This window comes from Augochlora pura, chromosome 1 (assembly GCF_028453695.1).
Source record: "Augochlora pura isolate Apur16 chromosome 1, APUR_v2.2.1, whole genome shotgun sequence".
In the NCBI taxonomy this organism is placed as follows: Eukaryota; Metazoa; Arthropoda; class Insecta; order Hymenoptera; family Halictidae; genus Augochlora; species Augochlora pura.
In genome coordinates, this window is record NC_135772.1 from 5607965 (window position 1) to 5635655 (window position 27691).

The window sequence follows — 27691 nt, forward strand, 5'->3', positions numbered from 1 at the left end:
TACAGGATCAGTAGTCGTATTACGAGCCACGTGTATTATAATATAACGTTTTAATAGTCGGTGCAGTTACGTTTCAACCTTCACGAAAGCAAGTTGTATTTTTGTCATTAAGTGAAGAAAGGTACACGCGAACCTTCGAGTTAGCCACTTACGTTACGATTTATATTATACATGCTACACCGACAGGTTGCACTTAATCGAAGCTTTGGTAAAAACCTTCTAAGCCGTCCATTCGAGGTTGCTTACAGCTCGCATAATATACGAACGTTTTGGAGCTACAGTAATATCCAAAATCTAGCCAATTTGAACCCAAGTAACTCGGAGTATGATACGCGTTGATGAAATATTTTAATAGTGTCTGTATTATAAAGTGAACAACACTGCATCGACGTGGAACTTATCGCTTAATCGGAAAACGTATATTTTATAAAGTACCTATTAGTATCTGATCTGATAAATATTCAGAATCTGCGATAATGCGTATAGTTAGGGAAGCATGTAATAGCATATAGTATATCTATGTATAGTATACCTATACCATATTCGAAATTCACTTGTGGATAATAACAGATCTTAGTGCACTGTGACTGGAGCCATAAGAGTTTTCAATATAAAGAACGTACACCTCAAAGACAACAGTGTTATGCCAGTCGAAAGGTATTATTTTTTAACAAAGGCTTATAAATAATATAAATTAATTGGAACACGCTTTTTAGTCATGAATTCTGAATAGTTTATTTTCGCCTTAATTATTTTGCAAGGATTTAAATAAATAAATAAGAACCGTTTCTCATCGAATTTTATCTTATAGAATTAGTTGTTTATTTGTATTATTGTGTGTTGTATTAAATTTGATTCGTGCACTTTAGCCACTTCGAATGCATTGTAATCGTTTCTAAATAAGTAAGTATCTATTATTGAAAGAACCACTCGATTGTTATTTACGTGTTATGGCTTGCGTACGCACGTACCATCTTCGAATAGAATCATCTACGCGATGCACAGGACCGTTCATGATTCGTAGCCTTGATTAACCAGCCTGATGAATATTGATGAATCGTTTGAATTCATTTGAATGGCGTTGCACGCGAAATCGCGAAGAAAACCCGCTGATCACGGTGTTACGATTTTTTGACCCGAGGCCAGTTTTTTAGTAATAATCGGTTTCTTTTCTGTGCACGGGTGAGCTAGCAACATTCGTTAGAATCTTCACCGATGCGAAAAAATGCGACAGAGGGCACGGTTATTTTAAAGAGAATCTGATACATTGTAGTATTATTGAATCGTGGACTTGCGCCGACTAGCTCCCTTTGCGAGTGATTGATCGATTCTGTTTTCCCTGGTCAAGGAGACATTTAAATTGCATTTTATTAGTGGCGTGGGAACTTTACGGTCGACTCAAACAGTAGACTGAAACAAATCGATCCATTTCTATCGTGATACTTATTTTTGTACAACATTTCTGCAAAATATTACCTTATACACCATTGCTTTTTTAATAATATGAAACAATGGATAGTAAATACAACAAATTTTGATATACGGAAATCTATTATTTGCTTGCAATTAGATATCGCAACGTGTATCGAGAAGTGTTATTTGTCGATCGATAATACGTTAAATATATCTTTGTGCCTCCCACACCGGTCTCATGCTTATCACGATCGAGCGGGTTTTTTCGTTTCGTTGTTCTTAGAAGGAATCGCCAATGTTGCAAATTGTCGATTTTTTTTCGTCCGTGTAATATCGATCGAGTCAGCTGAGCGTGACCAAGCAGACTTATCCAAGGATACCGCTGGAAGCGCACTGTAGCGCGGAATGAATTGAATTACGCGCGCCGCACCGAAAGCCGAGGAAAACGTCGCGTCTCGTCGTTCGGCTTGGGAAACTTTCTGTACCGCCGAAGAAGTCGTTGGTGACGTTGTCGATGACAGTCGCAAGTAGCTGGATCTTTCACCTTAATTGAAATATCAAATTCCATTCAACCGACTACGCTTGAGTTAATATCAACGATATTCATCTGAAAACTAAGTTAAATCTGCGCTCAAATTCGATGAAGTTTCATTTTTTAATTCATGGCTAGATTCCAATGAAACATATGTACTAATGAATCAGGCTGCATTACAGTCTTGACTAACGTGCAAGTCATGTTCTAGATCTCTTTGTTAAAAATAGGTTTATCGACTTTGTGTTCGAAACAGGTTTACTTTGTGGTAAAAATAGGTCTATTTTGTGTTCGAAACAGGTTTACTCAACTTACGTCACTTTTATTCAATACTTCGATCATGGAACTCGGATACATTTAGGGTCCTCATAGTGTCTGGCAATTAATTTAAATGATTCATTAAGGTTTATAGAAAAACTATTGCGCCTAAAGAATGATCTAGAACATAATCACAGTTTTAAAATCGTACTTTTGTCAAAATCAACTTAAATTTGGATCAATTTCAATACAATCTAAAATTGGAAAAAATCGTATTTTAAAACAGGCGAATTATCAATGTAAGAATAGATTTGGATGTAGTGAAAATTCAATTATAAAAGAACTTGTTGGTATTAATTGTATATACAATATAATACCAATATCAGGTGATATACAACGTATAGTGTACTACGTATTATTCCAGTACGTATGTATGTTAATTAATATAAGAATAATATACTTTAATTGAATTATATTTTTAAGTATCAATTGATTAAAAATTCGAATAACTACCGCTATTAGCAATTAGTATGTTATAAAAATTTAAGCGCTCCTTAAACAAGATCCGAATTTCTAATCTCGTAACTTTTATTAATTAAGATACAGATAAAATGCAAACCCGTTTTTTAAAAGTTACTTATTCCTATAAAGCATATCATTTGTTCGAGTCGATTAACTACAATTTTTGACAGTTCGGATGAGTGGTGATTATTCAAACGACGGCAGATTTGTTGCAAATTGTTTCATTCAGAACACGTCTATACAGTTATAAGTAGCGCTGTTACATTGTCATCTTAACTTGCACCAACACAAACCATCGTAATCTACCTTTCTACGACCGTTCCAATTCCTGGGAACTTATTTAACAACAATACCATGAACAACAGTCAAGGAACACCGCCGTTCCTTCGAATTGATTATGACTTGTACGGGCAACCTTCTATAACAATAAACTAGGTTTCCAATTAAGACAATCGTTTAATTAATAGCCGGGGGAACGTTTTAACATTCGTTCACGAGGCAGATCGTAGATCCACCGGCATTGTAGAATTCTCGAAGTGGAAGGACACTGGGACAAGAATGTTATTCTCAGGAATCCCAACGTCTTCTCGGTCACTAATTCTCCGCGTTCTTCGATCGCCTGATTTCTCATCCGAGACACCTGGACGAGTATCAAATCGCAAAAACCAACACTTGCGCGTTTCGAATAATTCGAAATATGTAATCCTGGCTGCGCGAAGGTGGCACCCTCGACGAAGATCGTCGTGATCACGCGCGCGCGCGCGCGACGCTCGTGATCCGGAAATCGCAGATTTTCGTGCCTCCGGTTATCACGTTCCGCACGCGATTGTGAGTCGCGTAAAAACCGTCGCCGTGAAAAATCGGACTTCACTTTGTCCACCGATCGAATCCTCGCCGGTTGGCATTGAAATTAATCGTTGACGCCGATCCACGTCTCTACGAAGCAGCGCACTGTCCGTCTGTTATTACCCGATTTCTTCGATCCCTGCTCGGTTCTCATTTCGCGGAACTGTCACGGCGGATTAATGTCGGCCGTGCTTTTCAGGGAAAAAAGACTCGACTTGCCTTGAGTTCGCTTTTCGGAAGAAAAGAGAAGGATTATACGGTTCCTAATTGTCCAATGAGTAATCGGACATTGCTGTCTATCTCTTTCTTCACTTCTTTCACATAGGGTATACACTCTCGCCCAAACAATCAAAGAAATAGCATTTCTCGCGTTCCTGTGTATAAAGTTGGGAATTCTGATACTTTTTTTCAATTATTAAATCAAATAGAAAAAGATGAGAACATTTAAAAATTTGAAAATACTGTTGCGTTATTTTCACAATAATGAAATAAAATGAAGAAACGATAAAATGTCCATGTGGCCTTTGTATTTTACAATTAATAAATCCAATTTTTTATCAAGTACAATAATAACTCACGGTCTAGTCACTATACTAGTTTTATTTTTATTTAAAGATACTCGTGTATTACGACAGCGTATACGCGAAATACGTGTACTTGTAAAATAAAAAAATTTTGCAACTATAAAAGCTTTAATAATTTTCGAAAAAATTGCTGTACTAATTATGTGACCGGCAAGGAATCAGAAGGTCGATTAGGTAACACAGAACCGCGTTTATTCATCGAACTTGCACGGGATTGCTTGCGTCGGTGCACTTGAACTCAACGGCGGTTTCTTAAAAAGTGAATCTGACTGTGAGAGGAGGCCAAGAGTTGTGCGACCTTCTTCGCGGTCGTTTCATCCATTCATGGAAGTCTTTTCGAGCGGTTACCTCGCTTTGTGTTGTAACGCGACTATTCGGCTTACAATTTTGTTGCGTTTGATATCAATTATCACCTATGACGTCTGCTAAATAGTGATTAGAAATGAAGTATTTTTTATGAAGTAATAAAGATTAAAATATTGTTACGTGAGCGCAGTCGCGGCATGTTGAATAATAACGTCACGACTTTAATAACAACAGGACTCTTTATTTGGGAAAGGGGGAACTTAATATTCGACCGTTTACCACGACGTCTCTCTCAACCCTGAGTTGTTCTTGTTACATCGTTGCTCAGGAGATATTTACCAAGCAACGATACCACAAGGAACTCTCGATATCTCGATATCAGAAGATATCGATCCATATTCGTAACAATATTATTTGCAGCATTAAACATCTCATAAACCTAGTAATCCTCTATCTTTCCTAATGTTTTCATTTAACGGTTTCGTAACGATTGCTATGTGTAGGGGCTGACATTTTTATCAATGTCGAAATATCAAAACGTACGGATCAAAAGTTGAGTGATTTGTGGAGTGGAAAGGAAAATTGAATCTTTCCTTATAACAGCTAATGCTATTAAGCTCGTTAAATTTTTAATAACTTTTGGAACGTTTCACATCTACAGCTGAAAATTTGAAAGCAGTAATTTTACAAAAAAGTGTATACGTAAATGTACAGCGACAATTGCATTCTATTCAACTAACATCTCAGAGATTTCTCAGGATATCAGTAGTAACTGATCTCAATTTGTTATCATTAAATTTTAAAGTAGACTAAGGGTATTGTGTTACTTCGGAAGGCAAACACTTTGGAAACCTTATTAATTAAATACCGGCTTGAAAATCGGCCATAATTTTGATGGACTTCGATGTAATTTTATTCCGTTCAATTAAATGTACAGGAATAAGTTTGGATGTATTAATCCACCATTGGCAATCAAATTCTTACAACGATTTTCTATTCCATTAATTTCCTAATTCACGTTATTGTCACCCTGTCAATTTTCCTCAACAACCTAATGAAACGTGCGCGCGCGTAACAGTTCGCGATTTGCGTCACTAGAGAAGGGTGAGTGACGCGAAGCTGATCCGGGAGTTTCCCAATCGTAGAGATGCGACGAGACAGAGAAAGTAACTGCACTGCAACCGCTTCAATACCATCATCTAAGAGACTGCTGTTGTGCATGTATTGCATTATATGTATACATGTATCCATGTGATGGAGCGTGACTGGTTTGAAAGGGTGATCGTAAAACTTTGTCAAGTAGAATTTTCCTCAACTTTCTAGTTATTTTTTTATCCTTGACGCACGGAGATTTCTAACAATAAATATAAATAATTGAGGAAATATTCTATAATAATCCGGTATACGCACGTAACTTTTATTTAAACATAAATCCTAATCGGAATGTTTAATTAAAATGGAAGATATACATATGTTTCGTTAGACAATTATTGGGTAATTATATAATATTATGTATATATTTAACTTTAAATTTCTGTGCGATATAAATATATACGAACATAAAGACTACTTAATCTTCTTTGTCTCATTTTAGATTTGAACGAACTATCAAATGTAGAGATTGGAGAAGTAGGTTAGACGATTCGTGTTACAAAATATGAGATATACAGTAGAGGAAAACTGAGCTCAGTATTAGACATTATTTGTCGATATGATACTGACTTCTTATGTATATAAACAAATTGGGAACGTGAAATTAAGAATCGAGAATTCGATAAAAATCCAACGTTAACTTGTAGTGAAAAACGATTCGATGTACGAGTATGTACCTCTAGATTTCCGAGGAATTCATCCTTTCCGTTTCCGCACGATTTGAACTTCTTTGAGTAATATCCGCGCATTTAATACTGAAATGCACGCTATGCCTGGCCGACATACCTGTGCAAGTTTAATGATACCCCAGCGACTTGGAATCGCACTTTTGCGATAGCCGTTTCAGCAACATATTCGTCTCTCCGACTGATGACATTTCAATCTACCAATAACTGAAATTGTAGAATATGACAATATAACCAAGCGATTACAAGTCTCACCACAACATACGTGATGTCGTTTTATAGAAAATTTGACTATTCTATCAATCCTTTGAGCTCGAGTGACAACTCTATTCTGAGGCACCACTGGAACGTGCTGTCGCACGTTTTAACAGTATCAAGTTTATTTATACATATTTTAGCAGCTGTTAAAAGTACAAGTATCTTATATACCAATAAGTTCAATTTATAAAAATCTAATTCTAGATTTTGAATTAAAATAATTTCAAGTGCAAAGGGTTAATATGGTGTACATATTTGTGTTCACGAGAGCATTTGGTTGAACACGAATTGGAACTTTTTCGTTGAATTCGTTCTCTGAGGGCCATCAAATTTCAAGTTAGGTTAAATGGTTATTAGGATGTCTGTTCCCACGTAGTTTAATAACTGATTGATTATGACATTGAATTAGGTGGGTTACAAGCATTAGAAGTTTATCTCGCCTCTTGTAATTTATTTGTTTTTCTACGTCGGATCGTGCAGTCGGAATTGTCCTTGGTAAAGGTTCGCCCCAAAATTCTTTGCCCTAGTCAATTGAACTTTTAAGTAGTTAGTTTCGTGGTGTCAGTTACACAAATCGTTTTTATTGAACGTAACTGTCTTAAAAAGTATGCTATTCTACGAATTAAACGCTTTAATAAATGTAACGCTACTTTCGAAATTAATGGTCTTGGCCAATTGAAATTCTTGGTCAATTCTAGTTCTTAAGGTATTTCTGCGCTGATCCCTTTCGAAAATAATAAGCACAATAATTCCTATTTTTAAAAAATTGCATGATCATATATATACAATGTATCTATTATATATTATATGTATATATTATTTTGAAATTGGAATTCGCAGTTTAATAAACTTTTACTTGAGAATATTATAATATTTCGGTTCCCCCACTCCTCTGATATCAGAGTTCTCTACTGATATTTTACGTGTAATTAATTCAATTTAGAACAAGCCATAACCAGTATTATTTACTGTACAGATTAATGGAGATGGCATACAACGCTGTAAAACTGTTTTATCATCCTGTATACTGCTTTCTCTATATTTATACCATTTTTTGAAAAAATCATAACGACATTTGCAATTGAACGAAACAGTACCAATAGTAAATGAACCTGTTACACGAGGGAATTTCAAAGTTAAGGTGTGCTGTCTGGCATTCAATAAGAATAGCTCGCCGAGCAGCCTGATAAAATGCACTTTATCTTCGTTTGTTCGTTCGGTTTATCGCTAAACGAATTTGAGAGTCGACAATACGCAACTATGGTTCCATCGGGAGATTTGTTACTCGAAGGAGATTCTGTCCCGATCATCTTTCCTTCTTCACAAACACACACGAAGACAACCCGCCCGAGACGGTCCTCCTGGCTTTCTCTCTCTCTCTCTTTCTCTCTCTCTCTCTCTCCCATTCTCTACCATCTTGATTCCCTCCGGTGAACCGGTTTCAAACTCGTCTCCGTGACTTCTGGTAATCACTCTAACGACCTTCTCCAGTTATTCGTCGAAGCCCACAGTTGGGTAGTTTATATCGACGTATAATACGCTGGGAACCACAGGCTTTCCCTAGGTGATCATTTCTTTCAAGGTCATCAACCTGTTTCTTACAAACTAAGGTCACAGCCGACAGTGCAACTGAAAAGTCAATAGTTCGCACCTATTGCAGCGTATTTCGTCTATGTATCACCGCGCCGCAAGTGACAGTACGTATAAAGTCAAAAATTTAATGAATAGCTTATAGTAAATTTTCCGCTAAACATTTGAAATTTTCCGGTAAATTTCCGTAAATATTACTACTGTTATGCTAAGCCTACTTAAGTACTTTAATTGTTCCTTAGTCGTTATCATGGCGTAATTAAGGCAAATTTGACTCGTATCTACATCAGCGTGTACAGTAAAACGGCATTTAGGCGAACTTATCGGGAGAAAAGTAGTTCATATAATTAGGTGGTTCACATGATGAAAGTCGACTAACTGATTTCACTACTTGAAACTTTACGTTTTGGTATTCACGTTTAGAACCAATGCAATCGAAATGCTTAGTTGTCGGATTATAGTAATAACTGAGAATCCATCATATAACTGACATTCGTATAATTGGAGTGGCGTTCGATACTAATTCACATAACAGGATCTTAGCCATGATTCAGAAAATCGGGTATTGACGAAAATTTTATTTATTGACGAAAATTTTTATTTTGTTTAGAACAGGTTTTATTTGAAAATTTAGAAATTTCGGTGAGCCTAAAATTTTCATCCAATTCGGAACATTTTTCACGAAAAGAAGAAAAGTGAAAGCATTCGCATATATTACGATAATTAATCTAGTAATTGAAGTGGCTATACAGCTTGTACGTGCATCCGAAAATCATTTTCCTCCGTTACCCTCAATTATTGAAAAGAAGCTGCAATTGGCAATGATTTCTTTTTTTAGTACATATCCGCAATCTAATGTATGTTGATAATATGTTCAAAAAGATAAGGTGCTTCATTTATCGAGCAAATTGAGAGATAAGTTTACATGACTCATGAAAAACCGTCGCCACGTATGTAGCGGTGTTGCGTAATCGTGTCGTTATCATTAAAAAGTAAATTAAGTTCATGCAGCTTGTTTCTTAAACGTGTGAATGTCAAACAATATACAGATTATTTTATAACGCCGCAAATGACACCGTTTAATGAAACATGATTACATCCAAATGGAATGATAAAGTACCCCCTATATTCTAGACCTATTATTTTGCGTGTACTAATTTAGCTATGTAAATTGTGCGAATACTTACAAATTCTTACAAACTATTTAAACAATAGAAACTTTAAAATAACTTCCATTTCTGAAACAGTTTTAATTCAGATAATATCCACACATTTCTTAACAATCGTTTTATCTCAGTAAATGTCAGCTATTTAGTTGAGCTTTCTGTTTGAATGGGCATATTCTTTGGAACAAATCATAGGAAAATTTCGTTTTCTGCAGCAGTATTAATTATTGCATTGAACATATCAATCTGTACACCTCAAGCATTCTAACTCGATTGAAAAGTTGATCTCGAAAATTGTGGGCAATTTCGAGATGAAATCGACTTAAGCTTGCAAAACGCGTGTATTTACATACAGGCTTCCGCTCTTCGTAAGTTTCGTATCGCTGCTGTGTTTTATTGTATGGGCGCTAAAACTGTCATCGTGCATTACACTGCCATTCATCTAAGTGTTGGCAATGTTCCAAATAGCATCGGTGCCGTGTTCGTTGCCCCATTAAGCTTTGTACTTCGCATGATATGGAGGAATGTGTCGATCCAATTCCTTCATTGAAATTTCATAGCTGCGTTCAAATAATAACACGTACAAAATTTCAACTGTTACATACCAATTTGCGTTACGAATTGTTCAGTATTAAGCTATTTACACTTGGACGGTGGACATTTCTGACGATTTAATAATGGTAGCCATAACTAGTTTTTTTCATTCTTAATTGTCTTTAGTAATAAAGTTATACGTACTACAAAATTAGGATTGAGATATATTTGATATTTTTGTTATAATGTTGTAACACAGCATCTAGGAACTCATGATTATACGAATGTATATGAATCTGTATTAGGTCGTCAGGAAAGTTCTTCAGTTTTCATTGGAATAGACTCAGGATATATTTGTCAAAGAATGCAGAATTTGACTGAACGAAGTAATCTCCATTTTGTTGAATGACTATTGGCCACTCAGTGCAGATAGTCTTAACTGCGAAATTCTTCTTTCGCAGAACTTCTTTTTTCGCAAAGAATTGTTGACATATCACAGCGCTCTATAAATACGTATAAATCTGCAAAATCATCTCACTATAACAGAATAACGAATAAGAAACAATATTGAAAATAGTTAAAAAATAAAAATTCTATTGTAAAAAAAGTGTGTAACAAAGTGGCGCCTTATGCTACTGCATCGTAAAAAGTCATGTTATGTAACTAACAATAAACTTGGAAACATTGGTAAGCTTTTTATCTTACACACGAAGCACGTGAATTCAACACGGAAAGATACACCGCTGATAATAATGTTGCAACTATTGATAACACGATAATTAATTAATTATTCGAGACATCTGTGTCACACGCCCCTCTCCGCTGTTTTTCCAGACGAAAACATTTGCATTGCTGAGCACGGTTGTAAATGATGCCGCACTTATCGTAAATTCGTTCTTCTTAATGCTTGTGAATACATACAAATGTACAAACCCTGTCGCGGCAGCGTACCTAAAATATTTTGAAATATCCCGGAAGTAGACAGCGTGCATTGTTTACAAATATAACGTCGCTTTTATATTGCACGATTTTATGCAATTTATAGCTCACAAAAATATTCGAAGCAACGCCCAATTGGAAGTTTCATTGAATTGTTTTCTATCCATACGAACTGTTGCTGCAAAAAGTAATATTCTTTATAAATGGAATTTTTGAAAAATTTAGAAACAATTGTTCTCTATTTATTTCAATTCGAAGAATTATAAAGGTGTTAACAAATAATTTATTACAAATATTAACGAAAGTCTTTAAAAAGGCCGCAGTAGTTTGTTTCAACAACGTTTCAACAAAAACGTGATTATCGGTAACGCTAAAGTATTTTTAACTTCCCTTTTTTAAACAAAGGAAGTGTTTTATTTCGCCAATTAGAAACGAAATCTGCAATCTATTTTTACTGTCTTTAAAGGAAGATCGCTCATTTTATCACACGATATACTCAGAATAAGAAATCAGCCATTTAACTTTCATAAATTATTTAAACTAATGGCCGAATGAATTGACTTCAAATTGTTGATATTACTTCCATTTTACAATTCCGTTTGCCGCCTTTTGTCTAGTAGGATATTAAAGAAGATGAATCGAACTTTATTTCTTCTCTCGTTCAAGGAGCCAGCAAATTAGAAATTAATTACGAAAATTGCAAATGGGAACTAGCGAATTAGCGAGTCTCATCGATGATATCGTTAGATAGAAAGAGTGATTCTTAAAAACGATAACGGACTAAAAATACAGCAGCAATACATGCAGATACGAGGCACAATAGTGGTGAACACAATGAGTAATTAATAACAGAGTTATCCGTAGATTGTTCGCGTAGAATCGGCGACCTTGAACACCAATGCCGATAATTATCAGCCTGACCGAAGTTAATAAAGAACGTTGCTGTCTTCCGTGAAAATTACAATGTACACTTTCGTAACGCGTTTATGAGATCACGTAAAAACATTTTGCCTGCGAATATTGATCAATGATAATAATCGCTTTTAATTATTCCAACGTTCGGACTGAAATCAAAAATGTATAAAAAGAAAATCGAGAATTCCTGCTTGGCTTAGCATGTAGGTCTACTTAAGGAAACGAAATTAATTGCGACACAATACTCCGTTTTTCCATGTAAATGACAGGAAACGCGTGCTTCCAACGATAAACGACGTTCTTTACTGCTTTCTGCTGGTTTCCCATTGACATTCGCGTCTGACCTTACCGTATGTAAATTAGAAGTAGAAAAGGAGACCATTCACAGTTACATTTCTCATCAACAAGTTACTAATTAAATTTCTTCACTTTGTTAGCTCAGCTACTAATTGTTTGTTAACTCAATGAGGAATCAAATTCTGGTAATCTATATTTTGAAAAAAAAACGATAGCACGTCATAATATGTCGTTAATACCTTATAACGTCGCAATAAAATTTGTTACAACGTTGAAACGACTAAAAAAACTTTAACGAAGTGCATATTCGTCTCTTTTTTAAATGTCGATTAAAATTTTTGTAGTAATAACTCAATTACAATTTGAACTCAAAATAATAATTTATATTTTAATTATTACTATTTACTATTGCACTATTATTATTTAGAATTTCATTGCTATTTATTCAGTTACTTTAATCATGTCTTAATTTAACCATACACACTGCGATACTACGATGAATTTCCCATTGTGCGTTTCTCACGCGCCTGATACGAATGAAAGATATAAAGAGACGGGAAGAATTAAGTTGGTTTATCAGTTTTATTGCTACAGCTTAATCCGAAAATCAGGGACAATATTTTATGAGAACGAGCTATTTGAAGTGATGAAGCGATCGTCACCATCGGACGGACTTCGTCTTCCGGTTCGAACTGGAGGAGGATCCGGTTCAACTATATTTTCCGCGTTGTTTTTAATATATGCGCGCTGTACTCGTAACCAACGAAGGATCGATTAGTGTAACCTGTCGTTTGTGTCTACTAAGCTTGTGTGACTACTGCGGAACTTCCTTGTCTAAAGTGGCGTATTTTCATCACCGTTTCTCTTTATTTACAGTAACAGGATAAATCGGAAAATGTTTCATAATATTATGCCGCATTCAAAACCAATCGAAGCTAGCCAATCAAAGCTGACCAATATAAACGAATGTACAACCATTTAGTCGGCACAGAACTTGATCCACTTTCTTTGAGTTCTGGAAAACTACACCTGTTCATTTACCAGCTAACCAAAAGATCATGTGCAGGAACAATTGTTTTCATGCGTTTGCTACCTTCGAATGTTCTTAACAGTTCTAACGTAATACAGATACCCAAGGGAAAAATAGAATGAACAGACGTGTGTTTCGCCTGATGATTCTCTTTTCTTCAAGGGTATCAAGTTTCTGCGGAACATATCACTGCTATCGGAATTTCCGAGCCTCCTTATCCGCAGTCTCTAACGGATTCCACTACTTGCCGCGATCGATCGATAGAATTATTGTGATACCCGCAGATTTCGAAACCTGTATAATAATCGGGCCAACTCGCTTCGCGGAAGTTTCAAGATGACTTGTTGATTCCTGTCCTCACACGAGTTCTCGCCTAATACGTGCCCAAAGATTGACACTCTCAGCATTGTGAATTCATATTGTTCAAACATAGTAAAAGATGTTTACCTTTCTACCCGTGATCACACAAGTGTCTATATAATATTGTAATTGTTATTAGAGACGTATAATTAACTTATTATTAATTATTAGATAATTGTAGGTTATTTTGAATCTTAAAATCATTATGACGGGTCATGTACGATGTAATGGGTCACGATTTTTCAAATGGTTATGTTTGATTCTCAAGACACTTGATTCTCACAACTTTAAAAGTTCAAGCAATATTTACTTTCTTATTGAGTGTTGAAAGCCTAAAATATTTCATAATAATCCAAGGAGATGTATTCAGAAACACGAATACTATTGCAATAGACCAATTTTCTATTTCTCAACAAAAATGAATACAATTTGTTGAATAACTGCTAACTGATCTGCGAATCAAAGTTCAATCTTTAAAGACTGTCCGCAGTTTATTATAATTATGTTTATTATGTAATGCATATGTAAAGCCTCAGTAAATATTACTGAAACTCTGATGGCATGCAACAGCTTCGGCCATGTATGTTAGAAATGTTAGTCAGTTTTATAATTTCTGCTTCCCTGTACTTTCTCTGCATAATGTGTAGCTTTGTATTCTATAATCAAATAATAGTCTTCTTTAAAATTCAAGGTGTGAACTTAAATCTACTAACTAAAGTCAGATTTGCTATGTCGAAATGTCATTACTAGATATGTCAGCTACGGATTGGATAATCATTTTTACAGAAATGAAAACGTTAAATTTGGCTAAGATTTCGATGAGATTCGTTACTATAATATAATGAAGAGACGCGAGAAGTCCATCCTTATCTGTCGATGAATTGTACAATTGTGCAATCGACGTATCATTTCGACCCAAAAAGCCCAAAGAGTTCCACAATTGTCGAATCTGACATGAGCACACCTTAGAATGCCGAATGTTGGTTCAATTTACTTCGACAATTGTTACGGAAAATTTAATGTGTACTCGGTTAGAATTTGGCGTGAAACAAAAGTTGGCAAAATAGAGCCTCTCACAACCGGCTTCCGGTCGGCCAATTAACGATCACCTAATATTCACGAAACATGCGTTGGCTGCAACAGCGATTACTTGTAACTTTACAAAGCTGCACGCTTTAGCGTACCAAATATCAAATGTCAAGTATCGAGTATCCAATATACCAAAGAAATCTATATGTAGACGTAGCATCTCGTTTACGGTACGCCTTATGATTTTGATTCATCTAGATTTTGTGGCGGCTTGCGTAATTTTTATATCTCAATTTATCAACCAGGATCATGTATTTGTGACTAATTACATACTTTTTTCGATCGTTGTTTCATCTAATTTGCAGTCGGTTATAGAATCGAATGAGGTTTTTTTGTGACCGGATCATAAAGAATTGATATACTGTAAAGATTTAATGAAGAAGAAAAATTTATTTCAGCTTGTTAATTGAGAGAATATAATATTATTTATTTGTCATTTCTAAACTTGTTTTATAGAAATTATAGAATTATAAAATTAATTTTAAAGTTGTATATTTCACTAAATTGCTGTATAATTTACTTTGATAATTATTAGATAAATAATAGAATTATTTATCTTTTAAATCGAAAAGATTTTCGATTTAAAAGATAATTGTGAAGAAATTTGAAATTAATCTTTTTCACCTTGAAAGGATTATTGTTATAACATATAGAGGCGTTTTTTAAAATTAAAGTTCTAAAAAGGAGATATCTGGAATGATAATCGCAGGAAATAGCGTCAAATTATGATGCCACTTTATCAATATGGTAGAAAATTTTACTTTTACTTTTTTGTACGTTGTATAATCATAGATAATAAAAAGTGGCATGGTTACATTTAGATAGCAAAAACAGTCTGTTTTTTGTTCTTATTATGAAAACTGGGAAAATCCTAAAATTAAAGCAATTAGACCACAAATGTTTATGCGCATTTCCATTTTCCCAGATTATTTTATAAAAATAAGGAAACAGAAAAATAGTTTGAACTAGTTTAGACGATATAGGAACATTAATGTAAATTATTATGTAAATTATTAAATATTTCAAATTGTTTCATATGAATTCATATTTAATAAGTTAAATGAATATGATGGTAGCAATGATCTCCATCTAATATATTGTCATTCAAAGTACGGTAAATTCTCCCCAATTGTTTTACAGCTTGTGAACAAAAGATGGACAACTTGGGAAGTCCAGATACGATTATTCAACCGTCACGGCTCGTTTCTATAGTCACCGATTGCCGGCAACTATAAAAATGCGGCGCAGGGCTCGAATAATACTATCTCCTTTTCCCAAATTGTCCACTTTTTTTTTATAAACTGAGCGACAATTGGAGAGAATTTACTGTATTTTCATGATGAAAATTTCAATTGAAACATTTTAGATGTACACGAAGTTATAGATTATAAAGGTTGAATAAAAGTGGTACCAATACTATCTCAATAAATCTCTCGATTGATTATAAAAGAGTTCTTAAACTATAACCGTAATTCTTGTCATGCCATATTAAATAATGCAACACCTTAACATAATAATGCAATAACCTTAACAAAAATGCAAGTGTACATTGTCCATGTCGATAACTTCTACCGAAGACCTACAGTGTCCACAGACTTCACCGGTATCGTTCAAAGAGTTAAGATACCGATACATCATTAATATATTGACCTTACCAATAATTTAATCGATAATCAATAGTCCGAACTCTAGTCAAGACTTCTCAAATCGATCCACCACACGTCCAGTTACATGAAACGCCGCACCGCACCGCGCCGTCCACGTGCACTCACCTCGACGTCATGTCAGCCAGTTTCGTGACGCGGTAACGAAAGCGTCGATAAAAAAGTGCAGCGTGCAACAACACGCGTCACGAGAAAACCCACGGGATCGCCCGTTGCTTGTTGCCCGTCGTTGGACGCAGATTGTTGGTCGTTTTACGGTGGACGAGAGAGGTGAGGTCGTCGCGGTACAGCAGACCGGCAGGATAATCTCGAAACGCGAGAGATTCCCCCGGTTCAAGGAGTTCTCCAGTGACGTTACACGGACGATCGGCCCCAAACGCCTCGTCCAATGACGACGCGGCGCTGGCTGGTGGGGTTCCGGTTTCGTCTGCACGCGCTATAAAGCCTCACTAATTGCCCACGCCGAGAACAGTCCGTGCGTGCCCCTTTTTAAACGACGATGTAGCGCGGCGTCCTAAAAGTTCGGGGTTCTTGCGCGCAACACGTCGGCCAAGATCACTGTCACGATCGAGATCAAGCACGTGTTCTGCTCACGAAGCCGCGGCTCGCAATCTCGTACCCGTACCCGGGGAATCTTCTTAGCCGTGTGTCCACGGATTGGATATCTCGGAATATAGCCACGCAGGAGAGATCTCCGGTATTCCGCGACCGATCCTCGGCTTCTCGTCGATCTTCCGTTCGATTGAAGTGAAGAGAATCGTTCAGTTCCTCGGTGGATTTTATTTGCGTTCCTTCGGACTAAGCAGGACTTCGTGAGGTGACACGAGACTCTGAAAAGGTAAATCGCGAATACGAAAAAGTACAACGTGGTTTCGATCTCGCGAACACGATTCGCCTCGTCGGTGATAAAAATATAGGTTTTTAAGGTAATTTTGAATTAATTTTTGGTAAAAGAGACACGAAGTTGTAATAGTATTCAACTTATTTGTATTATTACATTTCAGATCAGAAATATACGGGAAATTGTTCTTTTGAAAATCAATAATAGAAATAATGTTCTGTGGTGTAGTGTTCTGAGCAACATGTCTTTGCCAATTTCAAAGTGACTATTCCAAATCTTCTATTTATATTCTAATGTATCCATTTCGATATGAATGACCATTGGCAAGAAAAGGAACCAACTTATGTCTCGCTTGTCGTATCGAGTAAATTGACTTGTCTCACTGATATTAGACCGCGATATACTAGCAGGAATGAAAATTTTGTTAATTTGTTTTTAATTAATAGTAACCGAAGCTAGAAATCTATTTAATAATCTTCGATGATTAATGAACTATCTCCCTTTCGCTGCTATCTAACGGTTTCAAGTATGAGAAATATTCTAGTAGCATTCTAGTATCATTGATATACGTTCTTGGACACTTTCATCGCAAGTAACGGTTTGTTCCTGGGCAAAACAAAAAGAAGCCTAGCGAGTATGATAGTAAATGTGGAGTAAATATGGAGTAAATAAGCAATATTTATTGTATTATTCTTCGAGATATTTTGATATCTTATCGTTTCAATATTATTAATCCGTGCACACAGAATTACAGCTGTTTGAATCAGCTAATGTAAATAGTATCAAAAAATTTGTCTTTTTTTCAAAAGCAATATTAAGAAATTTCCGAAATAGTAATATAATTTAACACATTTCATTTGATTCTCTCGGGAAATTGCACACTCAATAAACACAGAAGTAACTTATTTATTGCCTTATGCAAGTAATAAAAGTAAACAAAGAACCTAGTAAATGAGAATTAAACAATTGAAAAACTAAACCAATTAACTTCGTGCTCAGTTATCGACATTAACAATTAATCACAAACATCGAATTTCCATTTTTCTGCTTTTTTCATACGCGTTTTAAAAATTGTTGATCATGTGCATACGATAAACAATGCAGATGAAACTGAATCCATTCGATAATCGGTTTTTCATTGTGGTGCCAATGGTTTATTCGTTTAGATCGCTTACGAAATTGCGTCGGCTACTGTGGATATGAAATGTTCGTGGAATCTGCGTTCTTTGTTTTATCTATTCCTTGTTTATTCGCAATCTGTTACAAAGTAAGAATAGACAAGTTGCTTCCCCACGACATATGAACAACGGTGCGTTGTAAATGTTTTAAACGTGACACGTTTTATCGTGCATTCTGCGCCTAGACCTTTTATTTACAACTTGTTGCGTTGTTATCGCCAGACTTATCCGAGTTTCGCTGTTTACAGAAAATGTCAGAAAGTTTGTTTTACATTAGAAACTTATAAAACCTCGTCGTTTTTACTTCCACGTCCGGTGAAACTAGGCAACCTTAATGTCTATCTCCATTAGTTCCAAAGCTCGTGATTACACACCTGCATTCGTGTAATTTATTTTCTTAACACGTTCCGTGCTGAGCTGTATTTAGTCGACTTTTCATTCTGGTCAATCGCCGCTTTAAAAACCGATATATTCATCCATCGATCCATTCTTTTGGTGGAAATTAATTCTTCGATTCTAAACTTGCCATAAAATATTTTTTTAACGCGTTAAATAGACATTTAAGCGTGTACCATCAGTGGTACACGTGGCACGGAATGTGTTAAACAGTGTCCTGACTTTTAAATATCTCCATGTTTTAGAGAAATTAGATCTTTCTTTTTGGTTGCTACACGTTTCTGTCGCTGACAACTTTATTCAATATACAGAATTCGGCTGTGCGTTTAACGAGAAAATTTATCTTGGCTAGTATCATGTCAATAAATCAATAATGCCTTGAAAAACAAACTGAAAAAAAGCATAGAACATGACACGGTACAGTCTTGTTTTAATCGCGACGCACGTATACATAAAAAATACGCACATGAGCAGTATATGTAGATACAATGAAAGTATTCATTCCTGTGGACATGATATTAAATCATCTGTTTATTTATGAAATATTCATTAATTGTCTAATAAATTTGATTTTTCTCTTTGCATTTCACTAAACACGAAAAGTTGTTTTCCTCTGTTACCTTCAGTTTTTAAGAAATGAGATTTATTATGCATAACATTAACTCAGAATACAATATCGTGTATCCAGAATTAGATTAACACAATTTTTTCGATTCAATTATGAAATGTCTAAATATTTTTGAACTGCGGTGTGCATGCGATCGTAATAAAATTTTTCCAATCGATTGGTACACATTGGTATGAATCTTAATGGTACTTGCTTCCACAAATCGAGACCAAATGGCAGAAGTGACAGGGAAACTCTGGGAAATCGTATGCAAAATCATGGATTTGTGCTGCGACCCTGCTATTAATTATTGTTTCTTCGGGAGAGAGCCGTTCAAGGTGCTGAGTTCTGTGTAACCAGTTGCCGAAGGTATACTACTTCGCGCGTAAGTGCACGGTATAACGTGTTCCGTGGTTGAAACGGAAGTAAATAATCCGATCGATGCGTGACACAATTACTATCATTCTACTGTACTTCAATCTGTTCCTGTCATGCTCCCAATTCAAAAATGAACGAAAATCAAGGGTTGAAAATATTCCGAAAACAATCGTTCGAAACTATGGTATATCACTTTTGGCTGAAACGGTTATAGAGAACCTGAAGAATCTCATAATTGCTATATAGTATTTCAGTTTTGGAATATATCGATCTTGCAACTAAAAAATGACAAAAATCGTAACCACGATCGATGTAATCAAAATCTATGTAGGCAATTACTCGTACTACGTTACTAATTACAAAGAAGGATCGCATTGTCAGGGGAATGTATCCGAACAACAAACTGGGAAAATCCGTCACAGTTACCTTTCGTTAGTCGCACGTGCGTCGTCATGGGACGAGCGGAACGTGTATTTTATGCAAATATTCCCTGGACCCGTACAAAATGAGTACTGGTACTGTGTTATGTCATGGTTGCATCGTTTTCTTTTGCGCCCATTGTTACTTCTGCTACTATCCATCATTTGAAACGCTGAGTCTAACTCCCATGTTTGTCAACGTTCACTATTTCCTTCAGGTGGGAATAACCTTACATTCGATAGTTTTGTTTTGACAAATGAATTGTCAACTGACTGAACGTCAGAAGAAATTTATAGAAGTCAACGTTACTGATCGTTGATGAAAAGATGGCACAATATCTATCAAGGAGCTACGGGAGTATTCCGCACGCTGCGCCTGACCTGCACGCCTGTAATTCCCACTTGTCTATGACCTCCCGAAACCCACTTCTACTAGTAAACAAGAAGACCAATAGACTAATCGACACGAGAAGCAGGATGGACGGATCGCCCACTCCATCTAATCACATCTCTTGTACAGCGCGTAACTTAATCAACAGTAAACAAAAGTCTGGAATCGAAACAGAATGGACACGCACGCTCCAGAATGGAGCACACTGATGCTCCTAGCCGAAAATGACGATCACAGGAGAGGCGTTGTTTGTTTACAATCGACCAGACTCGAGTCCCTCGTTTCCTGGAAATTGGGTCTAATAGAGAGCGTTAATATGGCTGGGTCGGTGGGAATCGATCTATACTTTTCTCTGTGCCATCTTTTGAGCAACGGACAGTACATACGTACATTATCGATGAACTTAAGAGAGCGAATCTTCTCGATGGTTTCTTATAGCGCTTCACTCAATTTTCTCATTCACTAAGTTTCACTAGATTATTTCAACAACAAAGACGTTGACGAATCTATACTATTGCCTGGAGTATTTCTAATTTATTGATTGGTTATTAAAATTAATTGCAATTTTTATAGTCTTGATCAGTTAGATCGATTAAGGTGATTACATTGTACTTTAGTATGTCGTCAGTGTCGTTTGGAAAATGAGACTTTCTTCTTTCGGTGTCGTAGGTTTTTACACTTCACTTAACTCTGTTAGATGGCGTTTGTTTAAGTTGTAATATTTTCAGACTTGCGATTTCAATTGTAGCCGGTGTATTGAGCGGTGTAGCCTATTCTAATTTTACCAATTACTGCGCGTTTAAAGTAGTAACTGCATTCAATTATGGCCATGCAATTTGCAACTGGATAGTACAAATGTTTCCGTTTTGTGTTGGCGGATAAGAACGAGCGTGCAAAAGAGATTTCTCTTTGGGAGTAAAAAGAGAGTTCTTTAAGGACAAACGTGATAAGAAGCAGCGCGTAATTAATGTTGGATTAGAAACTGAATTATGGATACACCAGTTGCTTTCTTATTTACTTTCCTAATAGTTATTATACTTAATTTATATACATATCTATAATATAACAATAATTTCCCCGTGAATTCCAATTGTTATTATACTGTCGATATCCTCTTGTTCGATGAATCACTGGAAAAAATGTAAACAATATATCTCGTTTCGAACGCGTATGTTTTTTGTGCCACAAGTAGTATAATGCTTAAAAAAACAGGAATTGCTAATCGGCAGGATTAAATGTTATAATCTGTGCATAATTTATTGGGCTTGTTTCTTATCAATGGATACATCTAGATCCGACTCACTTATAATAGAATCGTGATCGGAGTTGATAGAAAATAAATTACTGATTCGATCTGACAAGCAACTGTTGTAAGATCAAATAAACCTTAAGAATTGAACGTTTTTTCATGAAAGACATACGTACCTACACAATGTGTACTTAATAACGAGACTCGGATACATATCTTCGTCAGTTACCTTTCCAATTTGCGTTTACTCTGACATTGATCGCTAACAAACTGCTCGAGATACATTCTATTCACTTAGTCAATTATCATTTCCGGTAGCTCGACACTTCTCTTTCAATGACGAAGTTAACGCTCTAATTTTTTTTCTTCCATTTTTATTGGGTATACGATATAACAGTGCTACTCACTTTCACATTTTCATACATTTTAAACTCATTACTGTGAAATGAATAAATTGGAAACCGAAGTTCTTCCATTATATCTTTGAAACATTAAAATACGTCGTATATAAAAATCGGTTAAATACAGGGATACAAAAAATTAACGAAGGATTTCAATGAAAATAATATCACGTAAAATCACTACCTACAATTATTAATGTTTATTAATATCTAAAATTTAATAATAATAAGTGCTGGAACTAATCATTAAAATTACCAAGAGAGTTCTTTTGGAACATTACATAACAAATCCTTGTGATAATATTTTTGTTATGAAAATCCTACTCTGTATATATTATCAATTTACACGTGTAATTCGCACTGTTTTTTCTAAGAATGTGACTTCATCTGCTCCGTTAGTCATCTTCGAAGGAAACTCTAATTGTTTCAAAGAAGTTAGCATGTAATTAATTGTTTTCCTTCTCTTCATCGCCGGCGTTGTATGCAGATAATCATGCAGTTAGATAATATGTCAAAATGCGCATGCCCACAATAGTGTTCATTGTAATTCTATGCAAATATGATCGACGATTTCTTTTTTGCCACCGAGGCTTGCCATGAGCCGAATCCGGCGTCTCGCTTCGCGTCTCGCTTCGCGTCGTGTATAATTTCAATGAAGTAATCGTAGATTGTTAATTTCCAGAGATCGAGATAATGACAGTCATGGTGGAGTCCATGAAAGTTGAGGAGGGCGAACGTCCGAAGATCACAGCCTTCGACGACATCCTCCCATACGTCGGCGAGGCAAGCCGCTACCAATTGTTCCTTTTCATCCTGCTACTGCCCTTCACCTTCGTGTACGCGTTCCTCTATTTCACGCAGTTCTTCATCACGTTGCTGCCGGCGGAGCATTGGTGTACCGTGCCGGCACTCAACGACTGGAATCTCACGGATCATGAAAAGTGAGCGAACAATCTTCTATTTCAGACCATAACGGAAAAAGGAACCATTAACTCTTTGCCATACTCTGACGAGTCTGATTCGTGATAGAGATTTTAAAAAATCATCTGTCTATTACATTCTCAATAATATTTAAGTAATGAAAAATCAATATTTAAGCAATCAAATAAATGTAGATACACGATAACTACAAAATTTCTTCTAAAGCGTCAATATCGAGTCTGGCACAAAATCAGACCGCAGAGGGTTAATATCTAAACACCTAACAAATTTAAACAATACAAATAGTATATTCATAATGTAAAGTAAATAATACTTGAAATTGAAGGAGAGCAATTCCAGTAGCCTGAGAATTTCAGGAGTACTTTTAGTGATTTGTTTAATTTGAGGAATTGGGGTAATTGGAGTAATTTTAGTAAACCTGCAAAGCCACATCTTGTTGGGAAAACCTGCGTAAATCTGAAGATACGTCACAAGAGAATAAAGTGGCGCAAATCCCATTCAAGTTTACACTACGATGGTTAAATCAGGAATGCTTTGTCACATCCGTTTACTTTGACACCTACATTTTGTCTACTCTTTTGCTACTATATATGCTGTTTGGGTGACGTTGACCATACTGTCTTTGCACTGCGAAAATGTATACATATATACATATATACTCGAAAGCGGATTACACCATATGTATACTAAGTACGAATACATTTCTTTGGCATGGTTGGAAGCAAGCGCTTATTTAAAGCAGGATCATAAATATAAAACGTATAGCAGTAACCAAACATTCTTAACATTTTACTACAGAGAGATATAAAATAGTTAATCTGATAAAAAGTGCTTCCATACTAAATTAATTTTTACTCATACGATTCAATAGGCTATTCAAAGAATACTCTTTATGGCAAGTATCAAAGCAGTACTGCCATCGCAAGATTAGTTTCAGGGTAAAGCTGTATTAACAATTTAATCATTAAGGAAACAAGAAGATGAACCTGACAGTGCTTATGACAGCGACAGAATTTTGGATTGCAAAATCCAGTATTCAGATTTGAGATTAAAATTGCTAATTTTATATTGAAGTTTCGAAGCGACGACGATTTTATTTTTGCCACGACAGTATCTTCCTCTAGTTACTGATGTCCATTTTTTGTTCTTGTACCTGAAAAACATGATTAAAAAATACCAAAGATTTGAAAGAAAAGCATATTTCTTCTTTTGTTTTCTTTAATCACATAATTTTTTAATATTTTTGTCACTGAAACTGACAAACCTCTAAATGAGACTAATGTATAACATTTTGTAACGGTAACAAAAATAAAGAGATTTATTAAAAAATTTCTTGTTGAAACAATTTTTGTAATTTTCGCAACTGTAAAGGAAATTATCAGAACTAACTTATTTTTAGTCGATTTAATAATTCTGCGTTAAAGAGTTTTAGTAATATTTTCCACATAAGCGTGTACACAAGTAACATACAACATATACTAAATGTAAACAAAATTAGAGAAAGAAACATATCCGTATCACACACACAACTGACATACTTGAATCATGACTGCGAACATACCATACCCAAGAATTAAATACGTATTGGACGCCTATTTCAACACATCACATTTTATTTATGTTATTGTTTTCTTTTCTTACGTTACAACATAAAACAATGTAAGAGTAGTCACAATAACTGGTTCGTCATTCAGATTTCTATTTAAAACTCTTGTTTGGTCGTGTTCACAGCTCATTCATGTGACTTACAAGTCTATAAAAGTTTTCTAGATTAAACTAACGGCATGTAAAATTAGTATCAGTAGTTTGCACGTGTGTTTACGTACAAACGGCAGCGTTTCCGTATTCTTGTTACACGTTAATTGTTTATTCCAAGAAAAAAAACGAAAAGTTAATCGACTCGAAGCCATAAAATCCTAATGAGCCACACTATCGCGTCCTCTTGTTGCTGATAAATCACGATTGGTGACAGTTAGCTCACAAAACCCGTGACGTCATACAACACGAGGAAAACTGCGGCTCGCGTTGCCCGCAGATCCATTATGCAGAAAAGCGCGGGAACAGCAATTTCTTCGGTAGACGTAGCACGACGCGCGAGGCGACGGCATGGTGGAAACCTGTTTGGTTGCCATCCTACATCCAGGCAGATTCTAAACTTCTGCGAACCGACCAGGAAATTCTTTACTATTCTCGGCATCGTATTTTCCAGCCTCCATATCGAAGACATTAAAGCGACTTGCCGCACCAATAAGCGGACCTGCCGATACGTTAATTGTTAAAATAACAGCAAAGAAACCCTATGAAATCAATCCTAAAATACATGAACAAAAGGAAACGCTTTTAAACATACAAATTAATATTTTTCTGACATACTTTTATCATATCAAATTTTGCGTTCTAATAATTTTAACTTTTAAACAAATACGAATGAAATGGATTTTTTCAGACAAAAAGTTTTGTTAGTCATAATTCCTATATCGCAGTCAGTATAAACCGTTTAGGTCGTAACGGCCATGATTTTTTTCATGATTCAATGCAAGTAGCATACCACGCCGAATATAGTAGTTCATAATATAATAATAAATACAGTCGCAGTTTCAATGTTTTTCTAACTTGTGATTGCGAATAAGTTGTATTAGTGGAATTTTGCGTGCAGCATGTTTGTATTAATTTTAGTATATAGGAATAATAACATTTTTCATTAAGTTCAATGTTATCTGTAACTCTTTTATAGAAAATAGGTAGATACACGAAGCAATAAAATTTCGATTTTCTCCTAGAATCGCATTGTCCATACCTCCAGCGTCGATAGAAGAATTGAAAACGGAGGGTGCTACAAAGTTTTCACGATGTACAATGTACGACGTGAACTATCAGGACTTGTTGGAACATGGTGTCAGAACCGCAGATCCATCTTGGCCCATTAAACGGTGTCAGAATGGATGGTCTTTCAATCACACGATGATACCATACAAGTCTATCGCCGTTGAGGTGAGTGAATATCGATGCAATATTCTTCGCTAAACTGAATTCACATCGTTCTCGCAGTATTACTATTTTTTAAAATTATTTTCAATTTACGATCAAAATCCAAAGAAATATCGAGGCTTCATATTTTTCCAACTTTCTAATAGTTCTTTAACTGCTTCAATTTGTATAAATCTTTGAATAATAATATATAAATTGTAGATATTTATGAATTCATGTCATTTGCAACTAATTGTGAATAAAATAAGAGGAAACATTGAAATGAGGAAATAACCAATCCATAAAAACGGGAATCTACATAAAGATATCAATAGAATAATGAATTCATGATTTCTTAAAATAGACACACATAGAAATGACGAAATTATACATACACGGAATTTTGAATTTAACGATAGATTCGAAATTTATGTGATACTTTTTCTACACTTCTTTAAATGCAAATATTAATTTTTAAATTATAGATAATGAAGTAGAATAAATAAATATAGCAATGCAAGTGAAAAACACAAGAACAATTTCAATCATTATTAAATGTGACAGTACACAAATATTTGTCAAGAATCTAAATTCATTAAAGTTGTAAATAGCCGTTTGCAAGAAAATAAAAAAAAATCATTAAAACATACTTTCTTTAATAACATAATTATTGGAAATAATAACCTGCATGTGCGTACAAATAGTTATACTGTATATCGTATTTCGATAGTACATGTTAAAAAAAGCTATTTTCACCATTTAAATATTTGTATTGTATACACATACCGTCTCTAAACCAATCTTATTCTTGGTAATGTGCCTACGTACATTAACTGTCGGTAACTGTTGGGATTTATTCAGTGGATAGTTGAAGAATGTAGGTAGTAAGACACACGTAACACAACAATATATTTAATAGAGTAACTAGGATGTCGATGGATTGAAATACACACTTTTGTATAACTAACGTAACGCGCGGGGGACGACAGAAAGCAGGGCGCGCTCTGGTGAAACCCCCATATATATACTCTCCTGACCGGAAGCGGAACGATTCAGTAACTTCCTATGCAACACTTTGAATATAGAAAACTACATTTTCCAATAGTAACATTGGGCGCTACATCGAAATGGTATGGGAATCCCGAATCTAAGAATCGTCGAAATGCTAGACGGAAAAGCTCATGATGCATACCGCTATTCAGAACCGTAGACAGGAAGATGCATTGCAAACCAAATAAACCAGACACCATGTGGGTTTTCGTGTCAGTCGATTTTACAGTGTTGCCGGCTCTAAAAATACGTTGTTGCAACTTGAGATCGAGACTTTCCAAATCAGCGACATTTCCAAGCAATGTTCATAACTAAAAGTAAAAACCTTCCAAATTGAATTATTATAAACAAAACATAGAATTAGCATCTTTTATTATCGTAATGTTACCATTAAAACTCGATATTTGTTACCGATTAATCAGTATTTTTCATTAAGTTACGCGAAATTATGTTTAGGAATCATTCCTTCTAAAAACTTACCATATTTTTGGAATACTTTGTACAGATATTTTACTGACTGAAATAATGGCAGTAGTTTCTCGCGAATAACTCGGAATCCTAGCATGAACGATGATTTCATGTATAGGAAAAAGATTCCCAATGTTCAGTTGTAGAACATACAAAATGATAGAATTCGGTACTATGGATTCTCATCTGTGTAATAATTAGACTGCGGATTTTATGCATTTACGGCAAAGATGAGTAGATAAAGCTGGAAATAGTGAGGATAT

At 35.3% G+C, this 27691-nt stretch overlaps 2 protein-coding genes across 3 annotated transcripts in view; both read left to right on the top strand.

Annotated features, from left to right (window-relative positions):
- The window catches only part of LOC144470276 (uncharacterized), a 297327-nt gene that overhangs the window by 205000 nt on the left and 64636 nt on the right, over nucleotides 1-27691 (top strand). The window lies entirely within an intron of this gene.
- The window catches only part of LOC144468566 (carcinine transporter), a 51750-nt gene that overhangs the window by 14761 nt on the left and 9298 nt on the right, over nucleotides 1-27691 (top strand). The window contains exons 1-3 of one of the 2 annotated variants that reach the window (XM_078178133.1): nucleotides 16623-16979; nucleotides 22684-22942; nucleotides 25724-25934. In XM_078178133.1, coding sequence (XP_078034259.1) covers nucleotides 22695-22942; nucleotides 25724-25934 — 459 coding nt within the window. In that variant the 5' untranslated portion in view covers nucleotides 16623-16979; nucleotides 22684-22694. Of the gene's footprint in view, nucleotides 1-16622; nucleotides 16980-22683; nucleotides 22943-25723; nucleotides 25935-27691 lie in introns of those variants that run through there. The other variant, XM_078178141.1, reaches the window with a different exon arrangement.